The sequence below is a fragment of the Manis javanica genome, chromosome 9 (assembly GCF_040802235.1).
Source record: "Manis javanica isolate MJ-LG chromosome 9, MJ_LKY, whole genome shotgun sequence".
Taxonomy (NCBI): domain Eukaryota; kingdom Metazoa; phylum Chordata; class Mammalia; order Pholidota; family Manidae; genus Manis; species Manis javanica.
The window spans coordinates 109,347,131-109,362,579 of record NC_133164.1 but is presented as its reverse complement, the minus strand read 5'-3'; the positions used below and the strand labels follow the sequence as shown (position 1 = coordinate 109,362,579).

Below are 15,449 nucleotides of genomic sequence, written 5' to 3'. Positions count from 1 at the left end.
GCCCATTTAGGGTGAACAGAGCTGAGTCAGATTTCACTTGAAAAGCAGAATCGATCAGTCTGTCTACATAATAACAGAGTTTAAGAAAAGGTAAACTATTTCTGAAAATACAGACTTTTAACTCTTCCATCTAGATACTTTTTTCCATTTAGTTTAAAATTTTAATTACTTACTTTGACTTTTTTGTATCTTATCTATGTTATAGCTTTAACGTCTTCCCAATTAGTTTTTTAAAAATTTGAATTAGTCTTATATTCAATTTAAAAGGAATACACACTCATGGTGAAAAAGAAATATAGAGAATATAGAAAAATAAACAGTTTAGAAAGGAAGGGACTCTTTACCACTAACCCCTCCACTATCCCAGGCAATCACAAGAAACGCTTTGAGGTAAGTCTCTCTAGATTTGTTTTCCCTCTTCATATATACATATATATATATACATGTACATGCATAAATATCAACCCTTATAGTTTTCTTCTTCAAAAATGATTTTATTTTACATATCTTCTGAAACTGCTAGTTTCTCTTTAAATTTCTCTTCCACTGACATCTTTTCATGCCAGTACAAATGGAATGACTTCAATCTTTTTAATGGCTGCATGGTATACCACAGTTCTAGTATCTTTTAATGTAAATAACTGTTGGTAAACAATAGGTTTACTTGAGGACATGAATGAATCTGTGTTTTAATATAAAGTATATTTTCTATGTAAAATCATACTAAGAGGTTCCCAATAAAGGCCCACTGAGAGGTAATCAGTCAAATTCTGCAAAACCATACAGACCACTTTAAATTTCACTGTCAATACTACCAAAATTCAGGGGATTCACCCATTTAAAGTAAGTTGGAGAAATTTATATCCTGAGTGTTTTAAAGTTAGCTTCCTTACTACTACTACTACTGTCTTTTAGTATCTACTAAGCCCAAGTAGTTGAGCCATTAAATATATTGCTAAGATCTATGCACAGATTGAGAACTTCTTTATTCCTGGCAGTGAAATATGCAATTTTACATTATGCACACTATAATTTTTACAAAATGATCATTGACTCATTAGTCAGAGATTCCCAGTCAAATTTAATATAGTATTAAATGACAGCCAATTTTGCTTATGGAAATAGCTCATAAAAGTCAGAAGGATTTGTCTGCCTGATAAACATCTACTCTTCTTTTAAGATTCAACTGAAACATCACCAATTCTCATTTTTCCTCCTGTGTACAGCTGCCAGGTTCCTCCACTGAGTCTCTCCCATCATGTATTCTGGGACTCTTCAGGGTGTCCTGGACACCCTTTTGTCACAGTGCTGTGATATGTTTCTGATTTATCACTGTCACTACCAAGTCAGTTTAAGGCCTTTGAGGACAGAGACAGTGCCTGACTGACCAGATAAGGCTGAGGGGCCCACACCAGCCAGCACCATAAAGGGCCCAGAGCATGCACACAAGGAAGGTCTACTGTATAAAGGAATGAATTCTAAATTACTTTCAGGAAGTTTTAATCATGAAAAGCCACACAACTGCTTTAACATTATATTATTCAATCACTCTAATACCATTTATTGATTCCTAGTTCTTCAGTGACTTTTTCTAATTTTGGAATTGTGTACTGAGATTTAACATTTATATGTTAAAAAATCAACTAAAATATCTTTTTTCATACTAATTTGCAGTTCTAAAAATAAATACCATCTAGTGTTATTTGAAATAATTAGGTGATATAATCCATAATGGAATGAATAATTAAAACTTCTCATCATTTAGTGATTGAGAGTGACATATTAATTCATCAAAAATAAATACTGAATGATTAAATGTCACTGAAGTTTTTATTGATTTCTTGACTTTCTATAAGTATGATGAGATTATACGCTTTTTTTAAAAAAAAATAAACAATATTTTTTAGAACAGTTTTAGGTTCATAGTAAAATCAAGCAGAAACTACAGAGAGTTCCCATGTATCCCTCCCTCCCCACACCAAGAAGAACAGACTCCTCCATTATCAACATCCCACCAAAGGGTACATTTGTTATAATTGAAAAACCTATACTGACACATTATAATTATCCTAAGTCCACAGTTTACATTAGGGCTCACTCTTGGCATTGTACATTCTGGGGGTTTGGACAAATGTGTGGTAACAAAGATCCCCCACCACAGTATCATACAGAGTAGTTTCACTGCCCTGAAGATCTCTGCTGTACCGACTCATCCCTTCTTCTTCACTAATCCTTGGTAACCACTGATCATTCACTGACTTCATAGTTTAGCCTTTTCTAGGATGTCGTATAGTTGGAATCAAACAATATATAGCCCTTACAGATAGGCTTCTTTCACTTAGTAATATGCATTTAAGGTTCCTCCATGTCTATTCATGGCTTGATAGCTCATTTCTTTTTAGTGCTGAATAATATTCCATTGTTTGGATATGCCACCATGATATGCTTTCAAAAACATAACAATGACACTACGTTAAAACTATGCCTCTGAATTCCACCTAGTTTTTTTTTTCCCACAAGACTTTATCAGGTTAAAACAATAGAAAACCCTTGTTTTGTTTTGTTTTTAAAAAAAATTTAACTTACTCTCCATATTAATTGACTCTTTTATTCATTAAATAATATAGTGTAGGTTTAGGTTTGATAGTTAATTACTTTGAAGAATATTTAGGAAAGCATTAAAGCTGTAGCATTCACATATTATAGCTATACTAGGAACTTTTAATATTTTCATAACTTGATTGTAAGATAGAATGATTGGCAATCATATGTTGATAAATTAATTCTGAGAAAACTAGAGTTGTTATTCATCAAGTTTTAGTATCTTCATACCTCAGGTTATTAGGCCGTAGAGGCCCCTCATTTCACACAGGAGGAAACTGAAGCCTAGAGACATGCCCAGGGCTGCACAGTAGGCTGGGGGGTGGCAAAGGCAGGAACCCACACCACCTAGAATTCCGCTGTCACTGCAGGCAACCACATGGGCGTGGCTTACAGTAGCAGTTTTTAAACCATGGTCTGGGATCAAACCTGCTTCCACATTAACACTAAGATGCTATTTGCCTTTTTCACTTGCATTTTCTCATGAATATATATGTAGTTTGGTTTTCCAGATTCTACATGACATACCACAAGCAGGAGCAGGTATGAGAACCCAGCCGGCCTCTATTACATCAGAGATTATAGATGGGCAAAAATATAAAACAATGCCATTCTTCTATGCTTTGTTTTAGAAATTATAATTTGCCATTAAAATATTATTTATATGAACATATACTGGGTTACTTTCTAATAAGATAATTTTTAAATTCTGTTTTAATTTCTAATATGGCAAATATTGGTAGTTATAACTCATAAAAACACAACTTCTTTGGGATCCTCAATAATTTTTAAGAGTGTAAAGGGGTCTTGCGACCAAAAAGGTTGAGAATTGTTGACTTAGAATCTATCTTTGAAAAAGTAGACTACCTATCCATATCTATCTACCCATATAGATAGATACAGTCTACTACATACAATACATAGACTATATACATATATTATCGTTGAGAACTTTGTTCCAATGAAACAAAAGCAAGTGAAATACTTTAATAAACACTTAAGTTGCTGAGAAGAGACTATACGAAAACTCTGAATTGAACAGGATGAGATGAGATTTAGGACTGGGAAGAGGTGTCTGAGAAACAGAAGGAAAGCTAAGGGCGAGGGAGAGGGCGTGAATGGGCCGCCCAGGACTGCCCACCCCATCCCTTTGCTCTGGGAGCAGATCCTTTTAACCCTCACGGCAGACACATGGTCTCTGAATGCATTTGTTTAACAGTTCAGGCTGATGGGAACATAACAGGGAATGATTAGACAAGGTCCCTGTTCTTAGGCACCTAACAAGTAAACAAAAGCATGGACAAGATGCGTTCAGAGTATAAACATTCTATGAAGATGAAGGGCAAAGGGATAGTGATGTTGAGGAGGCTAATCTAAACAGGGCAGTCAAGGGAGTTCACCTGAATGATGAGACCAGACAGGCCACGTCAAGATCTGGAGGAGGAGCATTCTAGGCAGAGGGAACAGCAAGAACAAAAGTCCTGAGGTAGAAATAAGTTTGGCTCTGTTCAAGGAATAGAAAAAAGACTGATGTGCCATCAGCTTAATGAACCTGAGATTGGGATTTGAAGAATGCAAGCCTGACATAATAGGATATCATCCATAATGGGAGCCCTAAGTGACAGGCAGTTTGGCTCTCAGGTACTATTTACCAAGGTGCTTTGTGTAACACCAGAAGCCCAGGGTTCTCTAAGGAGGCCCCTGTTGGGATCAGCAGCATTGTAACTTGAAGAGACTGGAGAATCTCTTGAAAAGTGAAGGGTCCTTTAAAGGAAGTAGAATGAACTTCAGGCTCTGTATTGAGTCTCAGAAAAATGAATCCCAGGTCTTCTTTAAGCCTAGTCTACCTTCTCCCCAGATACAGACTCCTAGGAAAAGTGATGGCTTTGGGATACAGGGGATGCAGAATGCAGAAGAGTTTTAAGAAAGAAGAAATGAGTTTCACGTTTCAGTACAAAAACACGTTCCACCAAATCAGCAGTTCTCAAAATGTAGTTCTGTGGATGCCTTGGGGGCCTTATGTTCCTATCAGCAAGTTTGAAAGATCACAACTATTTTCTAAAAATACTGAGACATCACTTGATCTTTTCATTGTGTTGACTTTGCATTGATGGAGTAGAAACAATGATGGGTAGAAGAGCAGGTGCTTTGGCTCAAATCAAGGCAGCGGCACCAAACTTACGCGTGGTCATTGTATTCTTCACTGCCATGCCCTGATAGTAAATAAAACAAAGCCACAAAGCGCTTTCACTTAATGCCCTTAATGAAGCAGTGAAATTATTTAAATTATGACACCTGAGTACAGGTTGTTTCAGTGTGACAAGCAGGATGTACATGTAAGCATTTCCCTACTAAAGTGTGGTGGCCCTTTGGGCCCGTGGGGGCATAAACACTGGGCAATCAAAAAATTGTTTGTAACCAGAAGGAAAGAGGGATATCTGCAAACTAGTGGGGGCAAAGATCAGTAGGACAAGAAGGAGAAGAGGATGTGAGAGGCAAGAAAATGGACAGAGTGCAAGCTCCTCTTCCTGGAGGAGGAGAGATGAGGAATGGGGCAGCAGATAGAGGAGATGCAGAAGGAAGGAAGGGTTTCTAAATGAGCGAAAAGAGAGCACACTTCGAGGCTGAGGAAGAAATGCCATGAAGAAGAAACTGAGGATAAAAGAGAAGGGTTCTCTAAAGAGCAAGGCCCAAGAGGAGGTGAGAGAATGGAATGACAGAGGCAGCAAGGAAGAGACCCTGGCCCTCATTCTCTGATGAGGTGGCACAACTCCGTGAGTCTCCCAGACATGTGCTTGCCTGCAAACCTCACCTCTGCAGAACATAGAGGTTCAGCAAAAAAAGAAAAAAATGTTCAGAGGGCTTCACTTTCATCTGACTGTCAAGCACAAAAATGCTCTTCAGTTTGGACAGGAGTAGGTAATTCATAACATGGGGTCCTTTTCAGATTCACAGTTCTACAACTTGTAATGCTATAAAATAATGCAGCAAGGTCTGCTTAAGTGAAATAACTGGTGCCATTTATTATGATGAAATTAAGGACTGAACACATGAAACAGCATAGCTAGTACCATTATTCAAACACAGTTATTGAGTGCCTATATTGAATGCTTATACTTTCTAAACTAAAAATTGGGACAGAGCCCAACAAAGGATTTCTTTTGAATCTGTGAATTTATCTGACAAGTCTTTAAAAGCATAAAAATTAAATCACTCTTACTTATACATCAAATAAATTACCTCGACTTAAAAGAATAAAAATGCATGAAATAAGGATCTGGGAATTCTGGGCCATATGGCTTTCAGCCAGATGAAGACTTCTACTACTCACTACAGGGCACTAGCAAGGAAATGGGTGCAAAAGCCCCTTTCTGTAAGCTACTAATAATGTGCATATTTGAGAAAATGTAAGTAACTAAAATCACAATTTTGCTTTGAAAAATCCTAAAACCTCTCAGATCTCCAAATAAAATATTTTCCTATCAACTTACAATTTCATTAAAATAAATTCCTAATCCTTTATTTATTGTGCATTATGTCACTACTAGTCTTACAGAACATAATAAAATAGCCTTAAATTTAAAACTTACATTAGAATCCCATTATATTTCCAGAGGCACTTCATCTTGCTTCCTAATTGAGCTTCGATAGTTAGTTAGCTTACAAATGCTTCCATTTTTTATTCTGAAATTAGTAAAGAATATTTTTTGCCAAATGAGTAGCAAACCTTCAAAGTATTCATTTTAGAATAAGTGTATAATACATACTTAGATTCTATACTGCTTTTCTCTTAGTTCAGTAACATCTGTGCATTTCTACACTTCGTATTTTATGCCACTGAACCAAATACAGTAGGTGTAAAATGGGTCAGTGTTTATATGGTGACCAGAAGATGGATAATTGATCAAACGGAGTCCGGCACAGCGCAATCAGTGTTGGCCAGCCTGCTCTATGAGGGGCTTCACAACGATATTCAAGTTCAGTAACAAGGCAACTGGGACCTAAATTTTCACAGTGAATTCTGAGGAAACTTCAGCAATGTTCATCCTCCCAAGCCTTGAAAGTAGTTCTACTTTCTTAGTGTCTAGGATATTTTTAATTGAGGATGCTATAGTATTTATACTGCAGGCAATTAAGTGCAAATAACTCAGAACCCTCCGTGCTTCTGCCTCTGACAATAAGCCCTAGAGGGCTGGATGAAGATCATCTAGGAGATGGACAAAGGCAAAGAAAAGTCCAAACAGATGGAAGAGAATCTGGAGGAACTCATTTCTTAAGCAAGTTACCTCACAGCACTTCTCACTTGGTTTATTCATCAACATAAAGTTAATTCAACATCGCAACAATTTTGTTGCTAATATATCTGTGCTCTAAAAAGAATGCAGTTTAATTCCTATAAAAAATATAGGCTTGTTTGTTACAGTGATGAAAAATCTGGCAGTAGAACAATTTTATTTGTATAACTGTTTGGAAGGATGTGTGTGCTATATTCTCTCAAGGGCATTGAAATCAAAGTAATTTTCTTGTACCACTAGAAATGCCACTATATTATTTGTAATATCCCTGGAACTAAAATGTGAATCATTAGAAATATTTAAATCTATGACTATAAAGTTTGTACTGAAGTTAAAATCACGTGATTTTTGTATCTTTTATCTAATATATTGTAGAAAAATATCTACAGATACATAAACTACTCCAGGAAGATCTAGGCTACTTCAGGTAATAAAAGAAGCATTTTTTTTATCTTTACAAAGTAATGATAGTTGGTATTATGCATATAATGATGATTTGTTATTTTCATGGATTTTGAAATAAAATTTAAAATGTATGTATATTTCACATACACATAGACATATATATGTGCATGTACATATTTTCACATATTACATAAAGGACTTAGGGAAGCTTATAGAACATAATATGGTAAAAAAATAGAAAAGGAAGACAGGCCCGAGGTGTGATGATGAGAGAAGGAGAATGGGAGATGTAAGATATAACTTAAAACAAAAAACAAAACATGTACTAGTTCCTCAAGACAAAACAGACCAAAAATGCATGTCATTTGGATTTAAAAGAAATGTCTAGATTGAGTTCTCATGAAAGGGACCCTAAACAATGCACTGCCTGACCCCAACAAGAGCCCTACGCTGGAAGCCCTGGCAGTCTTCTCAGGACACTCTCCGGAGGGCCCCTCAATGCAAGAGGCACACATAACGTGGAGAGGAACCCCCAAGGAAACCCGCCCAGGTGGTCCATGCAGGCAGTTCTCTCATGGTTTACCTTAACCTAGGGATATAAACCAGAATATGTAGGGGAATAAATGGACCGTGTGTTTTTTACATTAGCTTCTAAATGTTCTGAGTTTTAGATAAAAACCAATTAACAGTTTGAAGTTAAAGTCTTTGGTCAGCATTCCATGATACTGTCTAGGGGTCTTTAAAAACTAATGGTGCATCACTGGAATGCAGGAGCTGAAGGACTGTCTTCAGGTGTTTCGCTGGAAATTTTGAGTTTATTTGTTATATAAAAAATAAGCACTCAAGGATCCAAGGTTTCACATAATACAACAGGGTCACAAAGAATAATGACTCAGGTTTTGTGTTTCTCAATTTGGGATTATTTGAGTACTTGTTTTCAAATTTTAGTGTACATAAAGAGACACCAGGGGACGTTGTTAAATGCAGCTTCCCAGGCTTCATGACAGTCTGATGTAGCTCTCAGGGGGCATCTAGAAATCAGGTAATTCACCAGAAGACAGTCCAGAAACCATACTTAGAGATCTTTATCCCCCATGGGGCCTAACAGAGTGAGCACTCAATACCTGTTTTTAAATTTTACTTTCTTATCCATGTCCTTAGTTCTCTCAGTTAATAAGCACCAAATGTTCTTTGCTTAATATTTAGCTGTGTGAGCTCCTTTCCAGCACATTCTTGAGAAATGCAAAATCTCTAAAACTACCATGTCTATGAGCTACATACATATTTATGTCTTCTTTGAGGACTGTCAATTTCATGCTGATCTCAGTTTTACAGTATGTTTCTCTTGAACAACTCTTCTATTTCTATCATCTGAACATTGTGACTTGGGTACAGATGGTCTTCACACACTGGCTGCTAAGAAGTTTAGGTATAAATTCATGGCTCAGCTTCGGCAAATTACGCTATAATTACTGCTATAACCTTACGTTTTCACATCAGCAAGTGAGTTTTGGTCAGTGATAAGAAAGAATGTCTATCAAATTGTGTTCTAATCTATTTCTATTCACAAGCAGATAATATTATAATAAGTTTTAACAATGGATATAAAAGCTATTATATGATAAGAATTTGAAAAATCAAACCCTTTCTATCAATCCTTTCTTTCAATGAATTTGCAATCTGTAGCTTAAACTTTAAATATGTTTTAAATAAAGATGTCAGAGAGAAAAGAAGTTCAGTTAACAATATAATTGAGTAAATTCTTTACTCATTAAATTATATGGTAAGTCATATAATCATTAATAAACCTGTATAAATGAATTAATAAACAAACACACCTAAATAAAATTGACTCCTGGTATAGAGGAACTACATGGTATAGAGGAGGCAGCCTAGACTAAAACCTGACTTTTATAACAATAAAATGGAAATTTTATTGTAATATGCAATCTGAGAAAGCACTGCCAATTTACCAACAAGAAAGAAAATCTTAGAGAAATTACCAAATTAACGTAAAATCCTGAACTGAAAACCCAAATGCATTTCAGAATCAGAAGCCCACTGGTCAAGGTTAAAAAACAAAACAAGAAAACCAATCTCAGGATCATTCAGCATTCAGTGATGCTACTTCATGTAGGTACTTATAAAAAACATCATTCAAGTTAGAGTTCTTTCAGTTTTTAAATATTTAATGACTTCAAGATACTACATTAGCTCTTCACTGAATTAATACAACTTCATATGTGAAGATTACCTTTATAACACTGACTAAAAACTATTTAATATTTTGGGAATAAAGCCAATTTTTTATATGTATTAGAATGATAAAAATGTCATTGTATATTTTTTATGCATATAAAATACTTTCAAATATATATTAACTAATTTCTGATGTATATTTTGGATTTTCACATCATTATGACTAACAGGAAACTAACATTATCTTAACTAACCTAAATCACAGGCATTTTACTGAGTGCTTTGACAAGTATCATTAAATTTTTAAAAGATACTTATAATTTACCAATGATAACAGCTGTCTACTGGAATATACCATTACAGAGGTTAACATAAACTAAAACCTATACCATCTTTAAAACAGGGTAAAAGAAAGAGGAAAAAACAAAATAATACAACATTATATAAAGAATTTAAAAGAAAATGTCAAATGACTGGATCACAGATTCATGTCATTGACTTTGGAATTTCATATTTAGAAAAAGGCATTAATAAGTTGAACGCTCATAAGTGCTGTTAATATGATGTTTCATTATGTTTTATCAACTATATTCTGGCAAAAGAATTACATATTTTTGTTTAAATTTTGCTGACTCTCCATTGCCACTAGCACACAGCATTTGCCAAACTCACTGTACACTATATGTCTCCAAACACTTGCCAGTCTGGGTCTTCCTGAAGTTCCAGATGGCACACACCTGTTTATTCTGCAAAGCTCATCCCATCGACTCTCTGTGGAGCTTTCTCAGAACCTACCACTCCTGCCACCACCACCACCCCAAGCCCCTGTAGAGGACAGATCCTTTTCTCCACTTGGCAGCCACTCTTAAAGCATCCTGCTCCCTTAAAATGAGATTATATTAGCCCACCTTTTCCTTTGTGAGACTTTCTAAGACTCCCATATCCAGAGTTAAGCACTGCATTGCCCAATCCTGTACCTGTATGTATGCTACTCCAGCACAAAACCAGCACTCTGGAATTATTTATCTTTATAATTACCTGCCCTATTAGACCCTGTGCTCCTTGAAGATATTATATCATTCATCATGGTATCCCCAGGGCCTAGCTAGTAACTTGATACACAGTAGGTGTTCAATAAATGTTATTAAATTAATAAATAAAATACAATTGCTTTCTGCCAAATCAAAAAAACCTGATACTGACCAGCTTAGACACAAGCCCCCTTAGCATTCCAGCAGAATCCTTACTCTCCAGTGATTAAACAAAAGTGGACATGCAGCAAATGAAAGTGACTTCAGGAATTAAGGATGCTGATTGGGGAGGAGGCACGCTCTTAAACACTCAGCAACTTGCTCATATTAATTCCAGAAGGCTTATTTACATAGCAGTGATTGGTGCTGTAAGGGTGCTTTGCTAACATTCAGTAAGATAAGTCCTAATAAAACTGCTTCCTCGCCTCTACTAAGTGACAAATGTCCATTTTCACTTAGAGATTTCCTTAGGGAGTAATCAACTAGGAATGTAACAGCTACTTATGTATTCTTAGTGTCAGTTAATTGCACAAAGATTTTAATATGTACACTTTTTAACAAAAAACATAAGCCAGGATTAATGCAGAACAATGTTAAAAAATGACTATATTCTCACATGGTGGATTTATATCACAAGAAAACATGCATCTGCATGCATGTGTACTCCAGCATAATCTTTTTCTTATATGTGCTCTTGTTTTAACTTCTGGGTGGCATAAATCAGAAACAGAGATGATGACATAAAGTCTGTTGTAAATATGAGAAGACTTACAGAGGACAGCTAATTTAGCAAACACTTGCTGAAATGCCAGGAGATACAGAAGGCGAACATGCACAGTGTCCCACCATTGCTCTCAGGAAACTTACAGTCTAACATAAAGCTTTCCTCTACAATATACTCAAAGAACAGAGCAAAAATAGGTAAGGATAGCATTGAACTTGCCTTAAAAAGAAAAATGTTATGTAACTATAGCTGGTTGTTTTTGTAGATTATGCTTAATAGATTTAAAGACTATTTCTACTGACTATAAGCTGTAAACATTTTAAAAACCAAAAACTACTTTAAAAGAAAAATAACTACAGTATTACTATATTTTGACATTTAAAAAAATTCTTCATTTCAAAACAATTAAGTGGTGTACACACATAAACTTCTTAGTTATACTTGACATCAATAATCTTGGTCATAAAAGTTTACACTGCTCTAGGCTTCTGTCCTTTTAAATGCTTCTGGTCTGTTTCTCACCAGAGAAACACTTGATCAGTAGAACACTATGCAAATACTGGTCTTTTTAGTAAAAATAAAATTTACTAGTGAAAAATACGTCACAAAGGTTCTTTTGGCTGAAAAGTATATCTTCTCTCCTAAGTCAGAAACTTCTTAAACCTCCCTTTTGTAATATAAGTGTTGAGTAATGGATAGAAGAATAAGACATATTCAAAAGATTCTCTCTCTTATTCATTTTTTTAAGTTTTGAGAAAACCTCTTTCTGACCCAATTTCAAATCATGGTTCTATTATATTTGTGTTTTTACCTATAAAACTGCATAAATTGTTCTAGGAAAGAGATAGGTATATCATTGGATTTCTGAGCAAGACAACTAACTCATCCTGTTCAAGAAATTTTAAAACATTGTTTGTTATTCAGTGTAGCAGAGAGAAGGCACATAGTGGGTCTGTGGCATCTTCCTGCACTGATGGACAGAGACTGCACTGGGGTGTGGGTGGGGACTTGATAATATGGGTAAATGTAGTAACCACATTGTTTTTTCATGTGAAACCTTCATAAGAGTGCATATCAATCAAACCTTAATAAAAATTTTTTAAAAATTGCTTGTTACTGAAAATCATTTATTTTGCATGCTGGCAAAGGTTTCTTTACCTGCAGATGGCTGGGAAACATTCTTGAAGACCTTTCTTTTTAACTAAAGATCCTTCAAGGCAGTACATAATGATATCCATTACCTTTATGGAAAAGATACAAATCTAAAATTAATTTCAAATACTAAATTTTCCAAAATTAAAATTATTAACTCAGGCCTCATATGCATAAAATTCTGCATAGTTTGGTTTTAACATTTGCTAAAACTACATTTCATTTACTTTCTACAAGTGATTCTTTCTCTTACCTACGAAAAGATACAACAACATAGTAAAATAAAGAAACCAGCCTTGTTTACTTTAAGGGCAATTCATATTTACGCACAGTATAGGTAGCTTTTATGCCAGTACACTGTATGTTTGTTTATTTGTAATGAAAGAGATCAAAGAGAAGGTAACCTTTAAAAATTTCTCTAATATAGACCAATTCCATGTGAATGATAAATGGATACAGAAATCATTTTGATTTTGAGGAAATTTTAATAAAGTTAACAGAAAATGGTATAAGAATTAATTTATTTTGGTCATCTCTCTTTTAGATGAGATGGAAGTAAAGATGCTTATATTATACACAGTCTTGTATCACTACACTGGAATATTTAATTTAGGCTGTTGATGTGTCATTTAAAGAAGGATATTCTTACCTCCACAAGAAGATCCACAACATCTGTGGGCATCTTTTCAATAAGAATTTCAACGACTCTCAGAATTTCCCCTTTAGCTCGTGCAAGAGTTGTAGTGTGCATATTCTGCTGCGATTGAGTATTTGCTGCAAGAGCAGTGTGTCTGTGTACCTGTGAAAACATTTCCATGCTTTAGATGTGGTTGATATTCAATGAAGTTTTACATTTCTAGTCACTAGTCTATTTTTCACTTACTAATACCACTGGAAAAAAAAGAAGCTACATAAAACAAGCCTCTTGTGGTGGGTCACAAAACAGTTTAGAGGGCAAAAGAAAGTATTCAGTACAATAAAAAGTCAGTAAGTATTCTCTAAAAAAATGCTATAAATACTTGGGTATTATATGAGATTTTAATACAATATTACTGTGACACTTTTGAAGAGACAGACTGAAGGCATGGGAATTTGGTATATTTGGCACTGAGGTGGATAGCAGCTAGGGGATATTGGCAAGCATAAAGACAAGAGCTTTGCTCTCAGCTTATGATGCCATTCCTGTGTCCCAGGCACCACTCTAGGTACTTTTTGATCAAGTTAGGAGGTTCAAATGAACATGCTTCTAAAAATAATGACTACTGTATATAATATAAGTTCAGTGCGACCTTTTTTCCCATACATAGTGTTAAGTCTTGACAGTTGGGTGGAGAAAGAGCATTAATGTGCTCTGGGCTAGCCACGAAGGAGTGGGCATGGGGATAGGGTGGGAGAGAGCAATAATAGTGGGAAATACTTCAATATTTTACTCAACTCAAAAGTGAAGTGGAAACTTGTTTTTAAGTGGTAACAAATGTGGACTATTACACTGAAATATTAGACCACATAGAATGACTCAACTGGCAATTGAAACATTAACATTAAAGTATTGTAAAATTGCCTTTCTAACCAAGTGCTGGAGGAGAATAAATCTGAAGAACGGCTATTCTAATAGTTCCTTTAAAAATACTAAATATGGCAAAAATTAAGGGCAGATGCAGAAACACAATTAATATAAATACTTGTTTACTCGCTTTAAGGAGGTAGCTCAACACCTGGCTTTTATAGGACCCAAGTACGTGTTCAGACTGATGCGAGGCTTACTTAATGTATTTGGTATTATTATCTAACACATTCTGAGGTTGGGAAAACTGGTAAAAAAAAATCCTATGGCTATTAAATCCGTTCATTAATATATGCATATACTTCATATATATATATATATGTATATATATACTATATATAAAATACATACACATAACATACATATATTTTAAATACAGTGGAACCTCACTATAACACTATGCACTGTTAGAAAAACAGATACCCTTAGTCTACATGTTTATTTTAGATATTTATTAAAAAATCCCACTGTCTCATACAAACTGATACAATCTGCTATTAGGATATTCCTCCCTTTTAGCTACATTCACATAACAAATTTTGCTTCATGCCTAGTAAGGATGGCTCTGGGAAAAACATAGGCCCAATAGGTTTCAGGCTATCAGGGCAAACTCAGAGGTATTTACTTATTATTTTAAAAATTCATCACAGCTACAGGAAAAACAACTAAGAACCAGCCCATACTCCATGGACACCAAGTCTGCACATTATTCATGATGAAATAGAACAAACCTTTAAAAAAATTTAGGAGCCTATCATCCTTTCCTTCTTCTCCTGCTACCAAGACCTACAGGAAAGATCCTGTAATTGGTTCATTGTTCTTTACTAGCTTTTCAGTTAGATGTGGGCAATTAGGTAGAACACTAAGAATGTGGGAATCAATTGACATTCATGTCTTTATCCTGTGACAAGTAATAGGAGAGACAATTAGCAGGTTTATGACTTACATTTTTGTTTAGAGTTGTGGAGAGCCACTATTAAATAAGAAGTTTAGTTTTGATAACAGAAACTTAGAAATTGTAAAATGTAAATGCTTTTAATATATATTAATTTGAAGAAGTCTGCTGCACTTCAAACTGAAATATTGTCAAATATTTACAAGTGAATTAACTTTGAGAACAGAAATAAACATGAAAGCACAACTAATGAAGGCACCACCATGGAATTCCGTGTGGATACACCGTATGTATTCATTTCAGTGCTAAATGATTAACTTGCATTGTTCTAGAACAAAATGGTAGGATTACTGTGGATATGGACCCTTGGCGCACCATATCAAATGATTCCTCTAAATGAGAAGACGGAGAACGCTGAGAAGTCTGGCTCACCTCTTTGGCTATAGTGGTAATGAAGGCGGGTGGTCTGGCAGTGGCAATGAGCGAGAGGGCATGCCTCGCAGAGCGGGCGGAGTCAGCTGCAGGGCTCAGAGGCAGCCCCATTGTGATGCTAAACAGAGATCAGAAAAAAAGGAAAAAAAGA

The 15,449-nt window shown here is 35.3% G+C and overlaps 1 protein-coding gene across 4 annotated transcripts in view; it reads right to left on the bottom strand.

The window, feature by feature from the left end:
• WDR7 (WD repeat domain 7) overlaps positions 1–15,449 on the bottom strand; it is a 354,103-nt gene that overhangs the window by 71,443 nt on the left and 267,211 nt on the right. For all 4 annotated transcript variants that reach the window (XM_073213119.1, XM_073213120.1, XM_073213121.1 and 1 more), the window contains 3 exons: positions 15,299–15,416; positions 13,057–13,206; positions 12,414–12,496 (listed from right to left, as the gene is read on the bottom strand). In XM_073213119.1, the coding sequence (XP_073069220.1) occupies positions 12,414–12,496; positions 13,057–13,206; positions 15,299–15,416 (351 nt within the window). The remainder of the gene's footprint in view (positions 1–12,413; positions 12,497–13,056; positions 13,207–15,298; positions 15,417–15,449) is intronic.